At 38.0% G+C, this 15,757-nt stretch overlaps 1 protein-coding gene across 3 annotated transcripts in view; it reads left to right on the top strand.

The window, feature by feature from the left end:
* The window catches only part of USP32 (ubiquitin specific peptidase 32), a 214,570-nt gene that overhangs the window by 54,977 nt on the left and 143,836 nt on the right, over positions 1-15,757 (top strand). For 2 of the 3 annotated variants that reach the window (XM_035724554.1, XM_035724553.1), the window contains exon 2: positions 10,606-10,733. The exons of the other annotated variant lie outside the window; for it this stretch is intronic. In XM_035724554.1, the coding sequence (XP_035580447.1) occupies positions 10,606-10,733 (128 nt within the window). The remainder of the gene's footprint in view (positions 1-10,605; positions 10,734-15,757) is intronic. 3 annotated transcript variants of the gene reach the window in all.

The following is a 15,757-nucleotide window of genomic DNA, read 5'->3' as shown; positions in this document are numbered from 1 at the left end:
ACAATTCACAGCGCTCACCATAGCACATACCCTCCCCAGTACCTATCACCCAGCCACCCCATCCCTCCCATCCACCCCCCAACTCCAGCAACCCTCAGTTTGTTTCCTGAGATTAAGAATTCCTCATATCAGTGAGGTCATATGATACTTTTCTTTCTCTGATTGACTTATTTCACTCAGCATAACACCCTCCGGTTCCATCCACGTCGTTGCAAATGGCAAGATCTCATTCCTTTTGATGGCTGCATAATATTCCATTGTGTATATGTATCACATCTTCTTTATCCATTCATCTGTCGATGGACATCTTGACTCCACAGTTTGGCTATTGTGGACATTGCTGCTATAAACATTGGGGTGCACGTACCCCTTTGGATCCCTACATTTGTATCTTTGGGGTGAATACCCAGTAGCTGGCACTGCGTCTTTTATATCTTCTTTCTCATCATCTGGCACTGGTTTGGAAGCACTTATCTCCATCATGTCCCCATCAAGTTCTGCCTTCTGGTGTGTCTATTAGCTCTTGAATTTCTCCAAGATCCCTATCTTGAAACTCTCTAATCCCCCACTTTTTTTTTTTTTTTTTTGGCCATATCTAGAATCTCTTTTGTGTTTTCCTTGATTGACTGTGTTGTACATCTTGTGAAGGCATGCATAACATTTGGACACAGTTTTCTCCAGCAGGAATTTATTGTTTCAGGCTTTGATGGCTTTCACTGCTTTTTCTATTAACAGTGATGGCATATTCAGTGGTGTAATCTTTCCAGAGCCTCATGATGTTCTCTCTTTTTGGGGTTCTCTTCCATAGCATTGACAGTCCCTTCCATAGAGTACCACATGTAATGACCTTTAAGGCTTCTTATGACCTGAGCCCCTGATCTAGAGGTTGAATTAGAGACATTATGTTTAGGTGCAAGTAGATCACTTTGACACCTTTGGTGTTGCAATCATGGGGTTCTGGGTGGTCAGGGGCATTGTTCAATATCAAAAATATTTTTTCATTTGAAAAGTGTGATTTACTAGTCACTCATCTAAGCAAATCTGAGTGCCTACAATGGACCAGATAAAGTTCTAGTCTGAGAACTGCTGAAATTTGTCATTGTTTTTCCATTCCTCAACCGCAGTGTCCACCCCCAGGATTTGTACCCCTTTTCCTACGTAAAGGGATGTCACACTTAAAGAGTCTTTTTTTTGTTTGTTTTTAAGAGTCTTGGTAGGGGTGGAGACAACCTCCATCCATTAGAGGGAAAGACCTAATTTCCCAGACATTCTTGCAGTTGGACATGTCTCCTTGTGGCTCCACCACTCAGATGACCACCTGCCAGACTGTGCCTCAGGACATGGTGATACAGAGGCTGGAACTGTGCAGAATGCATTTGGCATGGGTGGTATGAGTGGCATTAGCAGTCCTGGCCACAGGGTCCAGTGTTCAAAATTTAACAAGGATGAGAATCAAAAGAACTTTAAAAAGTAGACCCTTACTGGCAAGGTACTTCCGACTATACGGACAGAGCATTAATGGAACCAATTTAGGAAACTGGTTCTCGTTGTCCAGAGACTTCTTGTTGTACAACCCAATGACTGGCAGCTGATGTTTATCTTTTCCCTTCAAAGATCAGGTGGTTGCAACTTTAGAGATAAGGGCAGTCCTGATCATTAACCCAGCTGCATTTGTACAAAACAGTAGAGTTAGCCTAGCTCTTCCTACCTTAAATCCTGGTGCTTGCTTCTCTTCCTTACTAATAAATGTTCTTTGTGGCATTTTTTTTTTCACAGGCTAGGACACTTACATCTGCATTAAAAACTTGCTCAGGCAGATATCCTTCTCCCAGTGATTTTCTAAATGGCGTCTGGGAATTCATCTACTGCCTCTTGGTCGCAAAACCTGCTTTTCTTGTTGACTTTTTAAGGCAAACCTCTTTTTCAAATTCTCAAACCATCCTTTGCTAGCATTAAATTCTTCAGCTTGCTTTAGATCATTCATCTTCTTTTTGCTGTAAGTTGTCATCTGATGAATTTGATTTTTCTTGAATCATATTAGAGTCTACAGGTACACCTTTCTTTTTAACAACCTGCACCCACATAAAAGCTGCATTTTCAGTACAAGATAAGAAGGTATTTCACTAAAGTACAAGGTTTTCACTCCTGCTGGTACAGATGTGGTGATGGCTTCACAAATTTCCCTTTTTTTTTTAAATTTTTTAAATGGTCCTTAGTGGATTCATTTATCTTGAAATAGTGGGCAGCAGAGCTGCAGACCTCAGTCTGTGGTACATATCAGGCAATTCAGCTTTTTCTTACAATGTTTTGACTTTTCTCTGCTTCTTGGGAGCACTTCCGGCATCGCTAGTGGCACTTCCTATGGGTCCCCTGATGTTATTCAAGGCTTATGGTTTTGTACTCAACATGAAAAATACGTGAGAACCACGAGAGATCACTTTTTACTGTGATACGCAATTTACTGGAGAGATGAACTATTCACACAGAAATGATTAGCATCACACAGCATTTTAAACAGACATTCTAACACTTGAACTCACTGTAATAGCAACAGGAGATGGCTATGAAATTATTAACAGTTGTACAGTATGTACTACAGTTAATTTTATGCAGTTATGACTTAATACTGCATCTTTACATTTGTTTACATTTCTCTCGGTTGGAATGGTACCATGTATGTAAGTGTGTGTAAGTTTTGATAAATTTTAACTTTTTCTAATAAATATATTTTATGGTAGTAAATGATAAAATAGACAAGTATCTACATATATTTCATGCATTCATGACATACCTTTCAGTTTTTTTGATGTTTCTGGGCTATACAGTTCATCTGTTTTTTTCAGATTGCAAATTTTCAAAAAATTTTTCAGCATCATTATTGAAAAAAGTCCACGTATAAGTGGACCCATGCGGTTCAAGCCTGTATTGTTCAAGGGTCGACTGTATTTTGAAATGCTTCTCTTTTTTAGGTTGTTAAGAAAAACCTAAAATAAGACTAGTCCTTGAGATTTATTTTTTGAGGGTGAAATACCTCTTAAAGCTGTTTGCACTGTGGTCAGATGCATCACTTGGTTTACTGTCCTGCTGTCTGTTTTTCTGGAGCCCTTCGTTTCTAATCTGGCCCAGTCCTCTAGGTCTACTGTGTAGCTGTCATCCTGGGATGTCATGTCATAATCAGCCGTCCTTTACCACTCTCATGCTGGAGTCAATGTTTCCTAGATCCCTTTTCTTTCTTTTGTTTATCCTCTTATTTTTTTTTATTTTTTATTATGTTAATCACCATACATTATATCCCCTTCTTTTGATGTAGAACATTCTCTTATAGCTGGCTGTGAAAGGGTCCAAGAGATTATTGTTACTTTCTCATTACTATATTTTATAGTACTTATTTGGATGTAATTTTTTTTTATCCTTCTCTAAGAGTATTTGGAGGTTTTAGTTTTTTTTTTCATTCTTCATTATTTTTGTTCACCCCGCTAACCCCTATTTGTTTTGCTACCTTCCTTGTTGGAATCTTCCTCAATATTTGGTGTTCTTTGTTCATTCATTTTTTAAAGGTCCACTCTATTGAAATAAAATTTATTTACAATGCACAGATTTTAAGTATTCCGTTTAATTAGTTTTGACAAATGTATTCTCTTGTGTAATTGCCACCCCAGGCAAATATATAAAACATTTCCATCACCTCAGAAGAGTTCCCTCCTATTTCTTTGCAGTCTGTTCCCTACATTTCTACCCACACACCCTTCACTCCACCACTGGTTAACCACTGTCTTTGTCACCATAGCTAGTTTTGCCTCTTTAAGACTTTAATATAATGCAGTCATACAGTATATGTTCTTTTTTTTAAAAAAAAGATTTTATTTATTTATTTGACAGACACAGCGAGAGAGGGAACACAAGCAGGGAGAGTGGGAGAGGGAGAAGCAGGCTTCCCACTGAGCAGGGAGTCCGATGCGGGACTCGATCCCACGACCTGAGCCGAAGGCAGACGCTTAACCATCTGAGCCACCCAGGCGCCCCATACCTCATTATTCTTACAGCTCTCAGATAAACCTGGTATTTCCATGTATGAAGCCTTTCTACCTCAGATTCTCCAGAGAATGTATCTCTGGTCTTTTAATATATATCTACATCTAAAAGGTTTGTGTAAAAGTGGTGGCGTGCCTGACTACATCATGCTTCAAGGTTAGACCTGAGAGTCTAATTACTTTTTATATAGACTCTCAACCAGTCAGTCTTTCTTTATCCCCACCTTTTACCACCTACCCCGCCCCTGACCTGCACCTTTGGTGGTAACTGGTACCATCAGTCCCTGAGCCTTTTTTGGGGTGCTCTGGATAGGGTAAAACAGGTAAATTAGTTTGCTTCTTGTTTATATTTCTAGTGCTTAGGTTTTAATTCTTTGGTCTGCTTAGGTCAGTCACCACCCCTCAAGACACTTAATGGTTACCAGAAATATTTGACTCTTAGGTCCTCAGTTTTCTCTTCTCTTTGTCCTTGTGAGTTTATATCCTTTTTAATTCTTGCTGTAATTTTAGTGAAGTCTAGAGAGAGAGGAGATTTTTTCTTATTATTTTTTAAAGATTTTTTTTATTTATTTGACAGAGAGAGAAAGCAAGAGAGGGAACACAAGCAGGGGGGAGTGGGAGAGGGAGAAGCAGCTTCCTGCTGAGCAGGGAGCCCGATGCGGGACTTGATCCCAGGACCCTGGGATCATGACCTGAGCTGAAGGCAGACGCTTAACAACTGAGCCACCCAGGTGCCCCAAGAGATTTTTTTTTTAAAGATTTTATTTATTTATTTGAGAGAAAGAGTACAAGTGTGAGCTGAGGGAGGGGCAGAGGGAGTGGGAGAGAATGCCAAGCAGACTCCACACTGAGCATGGAGCCCCATGTGGGGCATGCTCTTAAGACCCTGAGATCATGACCCGAGCTGAAATCAAGAGTCAGACAGTTAATTGACTGAACCACTCAGCTGCCCCAAGAGAAGAGATTTTTAAAAATATGTGTTCAGGGATGCTTGGATGGCTCAGTCCGTTAAACATCTGCCTTCGGCTCGGGTCATGATCCTAGGGTCCTGGAATCGAGCCATGTGTCAGGGATCAGTGGGGACCATGCTGCTTTCTCTGCCTCTGGCTCCCCCCTGCTTGTACTCTCCCTCTGACAAATAAATAAATTTAAAAAATGTGTTCAGTTTTCCATTTTTTACCTGAAATTGTTTTTTCTTTCTAAAATTAAAATAACTACATTAATGTTATGTTTTCCTACTTTAAAATTTTACTAGGCTTGATTCTGGTCTGTTTTCCATCTGCCTAAATTTTTATTTTATTTTTGTTATTTAATTTTTAAAGTAGATACCATTTATTGAATGTCTGGATGTCCTAAACCTATTATATGGTTTATATTCATTGGGCACCTTAGTTTAAACAAAAGTATGTGAAGCTGTTAGAAACATATGGGAAGTATTATGGTATAATTTCATTTTATTTCATGATTTTCTCACAACAGTTACAGGAACCTATTCTTATCTCACAGATACGATGATGATAGCCACAATAAATAACATTTAGATGGCTTCCTATAACTCAGGCACTGTTCTGAGCACTTTGCATTAGTGAACAGAATCCTCCCAGCCACCCAGTAAGGTACATACTCTTCGAATTGCCATCTTACAGAAGGCTCCAGGGATAAGGAGTGGCCCAGCTGGGATTGCAATCCTCCTAAATTTTTATTTTTAAAGTTTTCAAAGTTTCACTTGTAGAAGAGAACACTTTTAATGTATGTACTCCTTGTCTACATATGAGCCAATTGTTAGTCTATTTTGAATAAATAAAAATGCTGTTTATTTTCAGTAATTGTGGATCTGGGCAGTATATTAGTGTCTGATACTCTGTTTCAACTATATAACTTACTCAATCTGTCCTGTGTTGATGGTCATCATTTGCTTCTTATAAATGCTTTAAAAAACTTATTACAGGGGTGCCTGGGTGGCTCAGTCATTAAGCTTCTGCCTTCGGCTCAGGTCATGATCCCAGGGTTCTGGGATCGAGCCCCCACATCGGGCTTCCCACTCAGCGGGAAGCCTGCTTCTCCCTCTCCCACTCCCCCTGCTTGTGTTCCTGCTCTCGCTATCTTTCTCTCTGTCAAATAAATAAATAAAATCTTAAAAAAAAAAAGCCTATTACATATATTTTCTCATTTTATAAATGAGTAAGTTTGTCAATAGACTGCTATTTTTTAAACATACTACCAAATAGTCCTTCAAATGATCTGTAACCAACAGTGTATGAGATTATCATTTTATTTATTTATTTATTTTTATTTTTTTTTAAAGGCACATTTATTCAGCGTCAGGATCAGACTATTACATTTTAGCAATCAACAGCATGGGTGCAAAAAAAAAAATCTACATTAAAACCCTTTGTTGGAATGCTTTACACTTCCCACAGAACAGAAACTAAAATAACCTATTGTACAATTAGTCACAAATACAGTCCTCGAGTTTTTTGCCCATACACATGAGTATTGTCTAAAACATGTCTTCTCTGTAATAGCTAGGCCCTGCCACCACTGTGCTTGGCTGAGTTCACAAATCTCTTGTAACCTGTAGCTTCCCTGTCACTTCTCTGGCTCTCCTCTCCTGCTAAGCTTTGTTTCCTGGCAGCAATTAAAACCTCCTGCCACTGCAATAGCTACTGCTGCTCCTGGAACCACCACAGCCACCTTGGTTTCGTGGTTTGGCAAAGTATTGGCCTCCACCACCATAGGGGCCAGAGCTTCTGCCTCCAAAATTTCCTCCTTTCCTGGGCCCAAAATTTGAGGATTGATTGTTGTAATTGCCAAAACTATTATAGCTTCTGCCACCTCCAGAGTTGCTTCCATCATTACCAAATCCGTTACAGCCATCCCCACTGCCACCATATCCACCACCACCTCGACTGCCACCAAAGCCACCTCGACCACTGAAGTTCCCTCCACGACCAAAGTTGTCATTCCCACCAAAACCACCTCCACGACCACCACCAAAGTTTCCAGAACCACTTTGACCTCTTTGGCTGGATGAAGCACTAGCCATCTCTTGCTTAGATAGGGCTTTCCTTACTGCACAGTTGTGGCCATTCGCAGTGTGGTATTTTTGAATGACAATCTCGTCTACAGAGTCATGGTCATCAAATGTTACAAAAGCAAAACCTCTCTTTTTGCCACTGCCTGGGTCAGTCATGATCTCGATCACTTCAACTTTCCCATACTGTTCAAAATAATCTCTTAGATGATGTTCTTCAGTGTCTTCTTTAATGCCACCAACAAAAATCTTTTTCACAGTTAAGTGGGCACCAGGTCTTTGAGAATCTTGTCTTGAGACAGCCCTCTTTGGTTCCACAACTCTTCCATCCACCTTGTGTGGCCTTGCGTTCATGGCTGCATCCACCTCCTCCACAGTGGCATACGTGACAAACCCAAAGCCTCTCGAGCGCTTGGTGTTTGGATCTCTCATTACCACACAGTCCGTAAGCGTTCCCCATTGCTCAAAATGGCTCCTCAGACTCTCATCGGTTGTTTCAAAGCTCAAACCTCCGATGAAGAGCTTCCTCAGCTGTTCATGCTCTTTGGGAGACTCTGACCTAGACATGACGGTGGTGGGAGGGGAGACTTTAACGATGCTTACTCTGCGGCCTCCACAGGCAGAAAGGAGAAATCTAACGAACATATCTCGAGATTATCATTTTATATCCCAATGATTGATTTTCTTGTCTCTTCCGCTGGACTGTCAGCCTTCTAATTTGTTAGTAAAGTTGTTAATGAAAATTGGGCATCTTGAAGAAATATGTATTCCAGTAGCTGAAGTAATTTCTTTTCCATTACTATAGTATGAGATGAGCTTTGTTCTGTTTTTCACTTTTGCATTCCTTTTTTTTTTTTTTAAGAGAGAGAGTGCACACATGGGGGGCGGGGCAGAAGGAGAGGGAGGGTATCTCAAGCAGCCTCCACCTGACACGGGGCCTGATGTCCTGACCCCAAGATACGACCCAAGCTGAAATCAAGAGTCCAAGGTCTAACCGACTGAGCCATCCAGGCACCCCTCACTTTTGTATTCTTTAAGGAAAAAAATGAGTATATTGAGGATATTAATAGTATGACTCCAAATTTTAATGAATTAAGCATGTAGTATTCACACTTTCCTCTAGCTACTTATTCAAGTATTAGTTGTTATTGTTCTATCATTGCCCTACAAATTGTCAAACCCATGTTTCTCTCCCTACTATGAACATTTATTGAATGATAATATACGTGCCAGGGACTCTTCAGTCTTTATCTTGTTGGTCTTTCTACCTTATGCGAGACTGTAGACCAATCCCTTTTCCTTGTCCTTTGGACACTATACTTTCTTGTTTTTCCTGTTCTAACTGTTCCTTATCAATATTCTTAGAGTATTTTTTCTTTGTCTGCAGATCCTGTAAGCATTGGTTTCTTACAGTTTTTTTCTCTGATTCACTGTGCTTATATATGGTTTTAATTGCCACCTCTATGCTGATGATTCTCTTCAAACCTCTCCTAAGCTTTACACTCATCATTGTAAAAACGCACTGAATTTCCCCAAGGTTTTTCATATGCAGTATATCCTTACCAGAGTTTATCATCTTTTCTTCCTCACTTATCTTTTTCTTACATTCCCTTTCTACATGATAATACCATGTTTCCCTGACTAGAATCCTGAATATTATCCTAGATTGTTTCTCAGTCAGGCTCCAAGTTCTACTGACTTTTCTTCTAGACATTTCCCAGATTTAGCTTTTCCTTTTCTTCTTGTATTAGTCTACTTTTTGCTTCTCCTATTCCATATTCCTTATTCTCATATTCCACTACTGGTAGAATGAACTATCTGAATTGTATCTGACTGGGTCCTGTTTCCTGTCTGCCTGGAATTTGTATCTGAATTGTGTCTGACTATATCCCTTCTTTATTATGACAGAGCAAAATTTCTATGACTTGGTCAAGTGACTGCCACCCTAGGTTTATCATTTACTACTCCCTGCCTTGTTTATTTTGTTCTAGTAACATATAGTTCCATACACTCCATTCATTATTGTACTTTATAACGAACTGTCATTTCTGCCTGGCATGCCCTTGTCTCTTTTGCTTTAGTTAGCCTTTACATTTTTATGTAATCATCCTCTCTGTCCAGAGTCTTCTCTTTCTCCCAGCATCCGCTAAAGGTACCTACCTTTTCTGTGCCTCCGTTATGATCCTTGAACTGACTACGTAATATTAAAGAGTATTTTTCTTCTCCTTCTAGGCAGATATTGTTCTAATTGGTGAAAAAAGGTCTTCAAAACGCCTAAAGTAACGACTCAGTAATTTTTTTTGATGGTGGGTGTCTAAAAATACTAGGTTGTTAGAATAATTTATAGATTACTTTCTTTGTAAACGATGACAAAATCTAAGCTAAGCTTGGAGACTGTCCTCCACATGGATAGATAAGTGCTCAAGGAGTATAAATAATATAATTTTCATCCCAAAGGAAGCTGAAGTATAGTTGGTATACAATGTAATATTAGTTTCAGGTATACAACATAGTGATTTATATACATTATGAATGGTTGTCATACAAGGTTAATACAATATTATTTATATTCCCAATGCTGCTCTTTACATCCCCGTGACTTATTTATTTTATAACTGGAAAGTTTGTACTCTTCATCCCCTTTACCTATTTTATCCATCCCCTCATCTGTCTCTCCTCTGTCAACCACCAGTTTGTTCTTTGTATTTATGAGTCTGTTTCTGTTTTGTTTTGTTTTTAAGATTCCACATGTATGTGAAATCATACAGTATTTGTCTTTCCCTGTCAGACTTATTTCATTTAGAATAATGCCCTCTAGGTCCATCCAAATTGTTGCAAATGGCAAGATTTTGTTCTTTTTCATGTCTGAGTAATATTCTGTATTACATATATGTGTGTGTGTGTGTGTGTGTGTGTGTATACACACATACCTTATCTTTATCCATTCATTATTTTTTAAATATTTATTTATTTTGAGAGAGAGAGTAAAAGCGTGCACACACGAGCGTGACTGGGGGGAGAAGCAGAGGGAGAGAGAGAATCTCAAGCAGATTCCACACTGAGCACGGAGCCTGACACGGGGCTTGATCTCAGGACCCTGAGATCATGACCTGAGCCAAAATCAAGAGTCGGATGCTCAACCAACTGAGCCACCCGGGTGCCCTATACCCATTTATTTATTAATGGACACTTAGGTTGCTTCCATAATTTGGCTATTGTACATAATGCTGTAGTGAACATAGGGGTGCATCTGTCTTTTGAAATTAGTGTTTTTGTTTTCTTTGGAGAAATACTCAGAAGTGTGTGTAGGGGGGGAATACTCAGAAGTAGATTGCTGAATCATATGGTATTTCTGTTTTTAATTTTTTGAGGAACCTCCAAAATGTTCCATTGTGGCTGCACCAATTTACGTTCCCACCAACAATGCACAAGGGTTCCCTTTCTCCACATTCTTGCCAACACTTATTTTTAAAAAATGAAGATTTCGAGAGACTTCTTTTCTCTTCTGGTTTCTTACCCTCTTCAATTTCTGAATTGCAGTTACAGATGTAGAGCTGAAACGACTGAAAGATGCCTTTAAGAGGACCTGTGGGCTCTCATACTATATGGGCCAGCACTGCTTCATCAGGGAAGTGCTTGGGGATGGAGTGCCTCCCAAAGTTGCTGAGGTAATCTTTATATTCTAGGTTTTCCTTTGAGATGGTTATCCACCAGCCTGAATTTTTGAGGAGCTTTCTGGTCTTAACATGTGTAATCTTCCCTACAGTTATTTTTCTTGCTGAATAGGTAAATAGGTCTTATTTTAGATGTCAATATGGCTGTGTTTTTAGAGGCCAAATGGGAGTAACACAGATCTGTGGTTTGCTGCTTTTATTCTTCTGAGCTTTAATAGCCACTGACTGTAACCATGGGACCATTTGTATGACTGACTTCTTATTCTTATAAACTTCATTACTCTGATGTATACATTTTATGTTGGGAGTATGTTTTACAAATTTTGTGTTAAAGAAAACCTTTCCATATAGCAAAACCAAATTAAATTAATTCTATAAAATTAAATGTTGTAAATGAAACACTAGCTTATTGGAACCTGTAAAGACTTGCTTAATTTCTACTAAAAATTTTAGGTGGAGTTAAAATGTCCTAAGTTGATATGAATCTAACACTGAAAATGTTAATAAAACACTGAAAATTACAGGAATTTTAAGCTTATTATGTTACAAAGAACTGTAATTCACCATTCTTAATTAGTGACAGTTTTTGCTTCTAACATGGGCTGTGTGCTTTTGAACCTGTGGTTTATGTAATATACAGTTTACATTTTTAATTTTTATCTTTGTTTTGTGGGGGTGTATGTTGCGTTAATTCTCTTAAATATATTTTTTTTGGTAAAATTACATATCTCTGTCATTGTTTCAGATTTATGACGGAGTTAACTTTTTTCTTAATACTATTTATTGGATTTTCTGTTTCATTGTGAGTTCATCTTCCTATTTCTTTCAATCGTTTTGTCTTAAATGCTTGTATATAAAATTTTGGAATTTATTTTATTTTAGTATATAACTAGCAATTTACGAGATACTGTAAGTTGGCAGTTGAGGAAGGGTCCTCTGAGTCCATAATAATTAAAATATTCCAAATTCAAATATATACTGCCTTCAGCCTTTCTCTCCCTTCACCTCCTTTCTTAAAGTCAAAACTGTCAGACTCAATGTAGTTCGTGGTACTGGGAATAAATTAAGTCAGACTATCTCACTTGTCTCTTTGGACCATATATAAAGATTTACATGTGTACATTGAGTTGTAAGAGTTCTTTATGTATTCTAGATACAAGTGCCTTATAAGATACATATTTGCAAATATACCCTCCCATTCTGTAGGTTGTCTTTTTACTTTCTTTTGATGGTACCCTTTGAAACACAAAACTTAAAATTTTGGTGAAGTCCAGTTTACCTGTTTTTCCTTTTATCATTGTGTTTTAGGTATCGTATCTAAGAAATCATTGCCAAAAAAAAAGAAAAGAAATCATTGCCTAACCCAAGGTCTTAAAGATTTACTCTTCTGTTTTCCTTTAAGAGTTTTGGCTTTTAAATTTAGGTCTCATCTATTTTGTATTATTTTTGTGTATGGGATAAGGAGTCCAACTTCATTCTTTTGCAAGTAGTTCTCCAGTTGTTGTGGAACCATTTGTCAAAAAGACTATTCTTTCCCCATTGAATTGTCTTGTCACTGTTGTTAAAATTGTTGAAAGTCAGTTGGCCATAAACATAGTTTTATTTTTGGATTCTCCATTCTGTTCCATTGATATCTGTGTCTACTTGCATCAGTATCACATTGTCTTGATTACTCTGGTTTTAAGATTTGAAGTCAAAACATGTTATTCCTCTTTTTTTTTAAGATTTTATTTTTTTATTTGAGAGAGTGAGAGAGAAAGAGAGAGAGCATGAGCATGAATAGGGAGAGAAGCAGAGGGACAAGCAGACTCCCTGCTGAGCAGGGAGCCCGCTGCGGGGCTCAATCCCAGGACCCTGAGATCATGACCTGAGCCAAAGTCAGATGCTTAACTGACTGAGCTAACCCGGTGCCCCCAAAACATGTTATTCTTCTAACTTTGACCTTCTTTTTCAAGTTGTTGTGCTATTCTAGGTCCCTTGTATTCACAGATGAATTTTAGGATCATCTTGTCAGTTTATGCAAAAAAGGCATCTGGGATTTTGATAGGGGTTGCATTGAATCTGTAGATTGGTGTGGGGAGTATTACCATTTTAACAATATTTTAAGGCTTCTGAGTTAATGAAATTAGGAAGTTTTCACATTCAGATTTTTAATTTTTTTAACGTTCTATAGTTTTCATTGTGCAAGGCAAATGTCTATCAGCTGAACAAAAATGTAGAATCCACACAATGGAATATTATTTGTTAATAAAAAGGAATGAAAAAAAAGGAATGAAGTTTTTTGATATGTGCATAGAAGAACCTGCAAAAACATGCTAAGTCAAAGAAGCTAAACACAAAAGACCCATTTTTTTATCCCATTTGTATGAAATGGTCAAAATAGCCAATCTATAGAAACAGAAAATAGATTTTTTAAAATTTTAGTTGATTTTTTTCCTTACTTGCGTGCATAGCAGCTGCATCTTCCCGTGTTCTGCTATTGGAGAGGCAGTTCATGCATCCCGTGTTTTGGAGGAATCTGTCCTTTCTGGGATGTCAGGCTACTTGATTGCCTCTGATAGGCTCAAGAAATGTTGTAATATGATAGTTTATTTGGCTTTTTCTGGTTTTTAGGTTAGAAATAACACCTTTTCAGACCTTTTACATCTAAGGTGGAAGTGGAACTCCTTGCAACATCATTTTTATGTGAATATCTCATAAATTTCATTTCGCCCAAAACTGCTTCAAGAATCTTCCTCTGTCCTTTGGACTCTGTTAAGATTAATCACTGGTAGAATAATTAAGGTAATTATTTTACAAGAACAATCTTAATGTTAAATTGTAAAGTCCACAGTTATAGTTTCAAGTTTCAGTTTCATTGTAGTTAAAGCCGTTTTGTGTGTAAAATCTAGCACGGTATTAAAACACATAAATTCTATAAATGCTTTTAGTGATGATACTAGCTTTTTTTGCCCTTACTTACTTACTGAAGTAGGTTTACTTTAAGTGAGGATGGGTACTATTAGCATGTGGATATTGATTAGTAAGTGTAATGTGTAAATTGTGAAGTATAATAAGGAGCTAATAAGTACTTTTTTTTTAAGATTTTATTTATTTATTTGAGAGAGAGAATGAGATAGAGAGAGAGAGAGAACATGAGAGGGGGGAGGGTCAGAGGGAGAAGCAGACTCCCCGCCGAGCAGGGAGCCCGATGCCGGACTCGATCCCGGGACTCCAGGATCATGACCCGAGCTGAAGGGAGTTGCTTAACCAACTGAGCCACCCAGGCGCCCCAGGAGCTAATAAGTACTTTTATCTGTAATTAATTGCGGGTATTTTCTCAGGAAAGGAAGTCTTTATAGTTTCTCATACCGAATCTCAAAAGGATAAGTGAACCTCATTTAAGCTCAGTTTTGGAGCAGTTTCAACATCAGCTTGTGGTTTATTTTAGCCATCTCTCTGAGATAGGCAGGTCAGTAGATGGATTTCATCAGCTTTTGTGTGTATTTGGGAAAGGGAGAGAATTTATTAGTATAATTCATATTTGCAGAGTACAGAGTCATTTGCTGAAGGAGAAATGCTACATTTTAAATAAAATGGAAGTTATAGGTCTATGCAGGTAGTTTTGAAGTTTGAATTTATTTATTTATTTATTTAAAGCTTGAATTTAGTTTTAGTGAGTAGGTAGACTCAGAATGGAGTTGTATTTTATAGCTTCAGGGAAATAAGTTAAATGATTGGATTTATAAATAAAGTGATGGCCCTTGTGAGGCCTTTCTTAAAATCCCGTGGAGAGCTTCAGCTTTAAATTTGGGTGAAGAGGGTCACCTACTCTTGGTGAGATTCTGAAATTAATGTTTTGAGGCACAACTGCATTATTTTAACGTCAGTATCTCTATAAGAAAAGCCACAGGAACCATTTAAGCTGCCAATTGTGGATGGAGGGAGAACTTCATTCCCTAGTTAATCAGTGTTTTCCTTTAAAGTAAAGGTAATGATATATCTTTGAAAAGTAAGGGGAGATATTTTTGGAATCTCAGTAGAAAAAGATGATGAACTTAAAAAGTGACTTTAGTCCTTAATATGTTAATTAAGGAAGCAATGTGAATTTTTAAATTATTTTCTAGAAGAGAGTAGCTGTATATTTTTAGAGCAAGGAGAGATTTATTTAGGATTGAACTGAACTCTCATTTTTTTTTTACCTTCTCTGAAGACTTACTGTGATAAATTCTAAGACATTTGGGATAAAGAATAAAAACATGACAGTTTACAATTTTTGGAATTTAAGAATTGATTTCATTTGTCTCATTGTTTCTAGGATAGATTAGTGTAATTGATATTTTGATGCAATTCTGATCTTGCTTATAATAGTAACCATGTATTGAGTAGAATATTAAATGAATAGAATTTGAGGAGATTGAGAAAACAAAGTCAAATGAAGTACGTGGTAAGTAAATGGAAAATGTGTAATACTTGAAATTGGCCTTTTCTGAACCAAGGCAACTAACTCTTAATAATCCAGTGCTTATATTTTCTTTTGAGTGTCACCATCCCCCAACTCCTATCCTCCCAAAGAAATTCTATTTTTTTAAATTTATTTAATTTTTTTAAAAAAATTTTATTTATTTGACAGAGAGAGACAGTGAGAGGGGGAACACAAGCAGGGGGAGTGGGAGAGGGAGAAGCAGGCTTCCCGCGCAGCAGGTGTCCCAATGTGGGGCCCGATCCCAGGACCCTGGGATCATGACCTGAGCCGAAGGCAGATGCTTAACGACTGAGCCACTCAGGCGCCCCCCTAGAGTGATTTTTAAACGGCTTCATAAACTATTGAGAAACAGAGTTTTTAGAGTTTATAGAGTGTCCAACTCGATTTTGGCTCAGGTCATGATTTCAGGGTCTTGGGATTTAGGCTGTAACAGGGAGTCTGCTTGAGGATTCTCTTCCTCTCACTCTGCTCCTCAGCTTGTGTGTGCACATGCGCGCTCTCTCTCTCTCTCTCTCTCACAAACAAATATTTTTAAAAAGGCAGTTTATAGTGG

This window comes from Zalophus californianus, chromosome 16 (genome assembly GCF_009762305.2).
Source record: "Zalophus californianus isolate mZalCal1 chromosome 16, mZalCal1.pri.v2, whole genome shotgun sequence".
Lineage (NCBI taxonomy): Eukaryota > Metazoa > Chordata > Mammalia > Carnivora > Otariidae > Zalophus > Zalophus californianus.
This window is presented reverse-complemented; position numbering and strand designations above follow the sequence as displayed.